The sequence below is a fragment of the Humulus lupulus genome, chromosome 7 (genome assembly GCF_963169125.1).
Source record: "Humulus lupulus chromosome 7, drHumLupu1.1, whole genome shotgun sequence".
Classification (NCBI taxonomy): domain Eukaryota; kingdom Viridiplantae; phylum Streptophyta; class Magnoliopsida; order Rosales; family Cannabaceae; genus Humulus; species Humulus lupulus.
The window spans coordinates 41,705,170-41,707,995 of NC_084799.1; the positions used below are offsets into that span (position 1 = coordinate 41,705,170).

A 2,826-nucleotide genomic window follows, 5' to 3' on the forward strand; every position below is an offset into this window, starting at 1 on the left:
ATTAATCAATATAATTATTATTTATGTATTTTGTACAGTTGATGGATCGTTATATGTACTTATATTTCATTATCCATTATATTTGTATACTTTTGCATTCTTATTTACAGAGCACATGCGATGCCCCTAGAACTCACGTGCGCCCAATGCACCCCTCATTAAGCAATAGCTAGAATTAATGGGGATCCATCATCGTCATCATAGTGTTTGATAGCTTTTTCGATAATTTAACTTATTTAATGCCACTGTTTATTTCTTCCACGAGTATGTATGAAATTTTTTAATATTAATATTATCTAGAAATCATCGGAACATATTATTTAAAATTACATTATATCACAAGTAAATGAATTTAGGTCAAACGATTAATCTCACATTATTACTACTTTATGTTTGATGTAATTGTTGCTTAATTAAGGTTAAAAGTGAAAGTTAAATAAGTGAAAATCCCACGATAATTTTGTGATATTCTCAACTGAACATTACCATATTCTCATATCCCATTTGCATCTATATACATTATATAAATATATATATATAAATAATATAAGAGTGGAATAATCATAACACTTCACGCTGAGGAAAATAAAAAAATAAAAATAAAAACTGAGAGAATCGGTATGAAGTTGCGTACCAACTACTCTCTGCCTTTATTCTTCTTTTCTAGTTGCATTTTTCCCTCCACCATCTACCTACGTAGCCTTTTAACATTCCTTTTTCTCTCTTTACCTTTTCCTTTCTTCTCATTCTTCCATTACTGAGTTTCTCTTTACTCTCTCTCTCTTCAATCTCCATGCATCATGGCTAACTAGCTGTTTAGATCAATGCAAGTGAAATCTTAACATTAATGGCCCCGAGTACTCCGACAATAGCTTCACTCTTCACCAGGCTCATCTCCCATTTCTTCCTTCTTTTTGTCAACTTGGGTTGCTTTGTCTTCACCACCAGCCCCACTGCCGGCGCTGACGCCGACATCCAACGCCATGGTCACTCTAAGAAACGAAAAACTCATAAAGCCCTCTCGTCTTCTTGGTCTTATATCAAAGGAATATTTTCCTCCAAATCCCGTAAAACCAATGTCCAAACACACCCTTCGACGCCTCCTCGATCGTCCCAGCACTCTATCGTCTCCCTCGTCAATCCCGATCCGTCCGATCAGCCCTCTGCCGTTGTAGAAGCACTACCTCGGAAAAAGCATTCCCCGTCGGAATCTGACATAGCAGCCAGCGACGGCGACCTCTTCTTCCCACTCCGGAACGACATCTTCCCGTGTACGGCATGCGGCGAGATCTTCCAGAAGCCCCAGCTCCTCGAACAGCACCTGACGGTGAAGCACGCCGTTTCGGAGCTCTACGACGGAGATTCGGGCAAAAACATAGTCCGGATCATATTCAAATCGGGTTGGAGCAATACCCGAAATAAGAGCCCGATTATCCACAGGGTACTGAAGATCCACAATAGCGCTAAGATACTGACTCGATTCGAAGAGTACCGAGAGACAGTCAAAGCCAAGGCCACGCGAAACGGCACCGTTCGAAAGTCCCGAGATGAGAGGTGCATCGCAGACGGTAACGAGCTCTTGAGGTTTCACTGTTCGACATTTCTTTGCGATTTGGGGGCCAATGGAAGCTCCGGGATCTGTAACCACCAGTACTGCAGCGTTTGTGGGATAATCAAATCCGGGTTCTCACCCAAGTTGGACGGAATTTCCACGCTGTCGAGTAGCTGGAGGGCACACGTGGCGATCCCAGATGAGATCGAGGAAGAGTTTCGGTTCATGAACGTGAAACGAGCCATGTTGGTCTGCCGGGTCGTAGCGGGCCGGGTCGGGTGCGAGACGGACGACGTGGAGAAAGATGACGGCGCAGGGTTTGACTCGGTGTTGGGACGTGGCGGAAGTGGAGCCCACACGAGGCTAGACGAGGAAGAGCTCTTGGTGTTTAATCCAAGGGCTGTGCTCCCATGCTTTGTGATTGTGTATACTGTGTGAGCGTGCGTTGGATCCTTATTGTGTTAGCTCTTTTTTTTATTATTTATTTATTTAGTTTAATTACCTAATCATGAATTTTTTTAGTGATGTGTGGTAGTGATGGTGTTATCTAGTGGGTCCCAAAAATATTGGGTTGGTGCTTGAAGACTTGAACTAAATTGGTCACAGTCTCGTTACTAATACTGGCCATGAAGATATACATCTATCCCTATGATATAATTAATAGGTTATAGTGGCAGAGTTTGAGAATTGAGAACTTTGTCCAATGAGATAGTGTTGTGAGCGTTTTGTTTGTAAGATAGTAGGTAAAGATAGCATTTCACCTTGAGGATTTTGATAGCTTTAAATTAATCACCTACTATCTCTTGGTTCAATATTAGGAGCAATATAATATATGTGAAGATTTGTAGTCGTTCGAGCTGTGATTCATTGAATTTTGGTGTCTTTAGCGGATTTTAACCTCTCCTTTTTATGTATGTGTATATATATATAAAAGTGTATGTGCTGGTAATAGAAAACAGTATTGTTTTGTTTGGATTTAGGTGTTTTTTTCACTTTGTAATGAATTTGTAGCTACTTTTTTCTATCACTAACAATGATCAAGAAGCTTAACTGATACTGTATTTTGAGGAAGTCAAGTATATTACAATATAAAGATTTCTTATATTGTTTTTGGTATCTACGAGAGTCGAGACCACAGTTTATCACAACTAATATAAATATGAAATAATTTTAATACAGGATCTATTTGTTGTATTATGGCTCTCCCTCCTTGCTTTTTTCAACTTTTTTTTTTACTTGAGTGGATTGTTTGCATCAAATGATCCAAATTATTT

General features: G+C 39.7%; 1 protein-coding gene across 1 annotated transcript; it reads left to right on the forward strand.

Moving 5' to 3' along the window:
- Positions 1-585: 585 nt before the first annotated feature.
- Positions 586-2,531, forward strand: LOC133791233 (uncharacterized). Its single transcript, XM_062229163.1, has one exon. The coding sequence runs from the start codon at positions 848-850 to the stop codon at positions 1,988-1,990; it is 1,143 nt and encodes a 380-aa protein (XP_062085147.1). The 5' UTR covers positions 586-847; the 3' UTR covers positions 1,991-2,531.
- The last annotated feature ends 295 nt before the right edge of the window (positions 2,532-2,826 follow it).

What these genes read in the sequence shown, in the direction of transcription:
- LOC133791233 (XM_062229163.1), top strand. Translation starts at nt 848, where the DNA reads ATGGCCCCGAGTACTCCGACAATAGCTTCACTCTTCACCAGGCTCATC.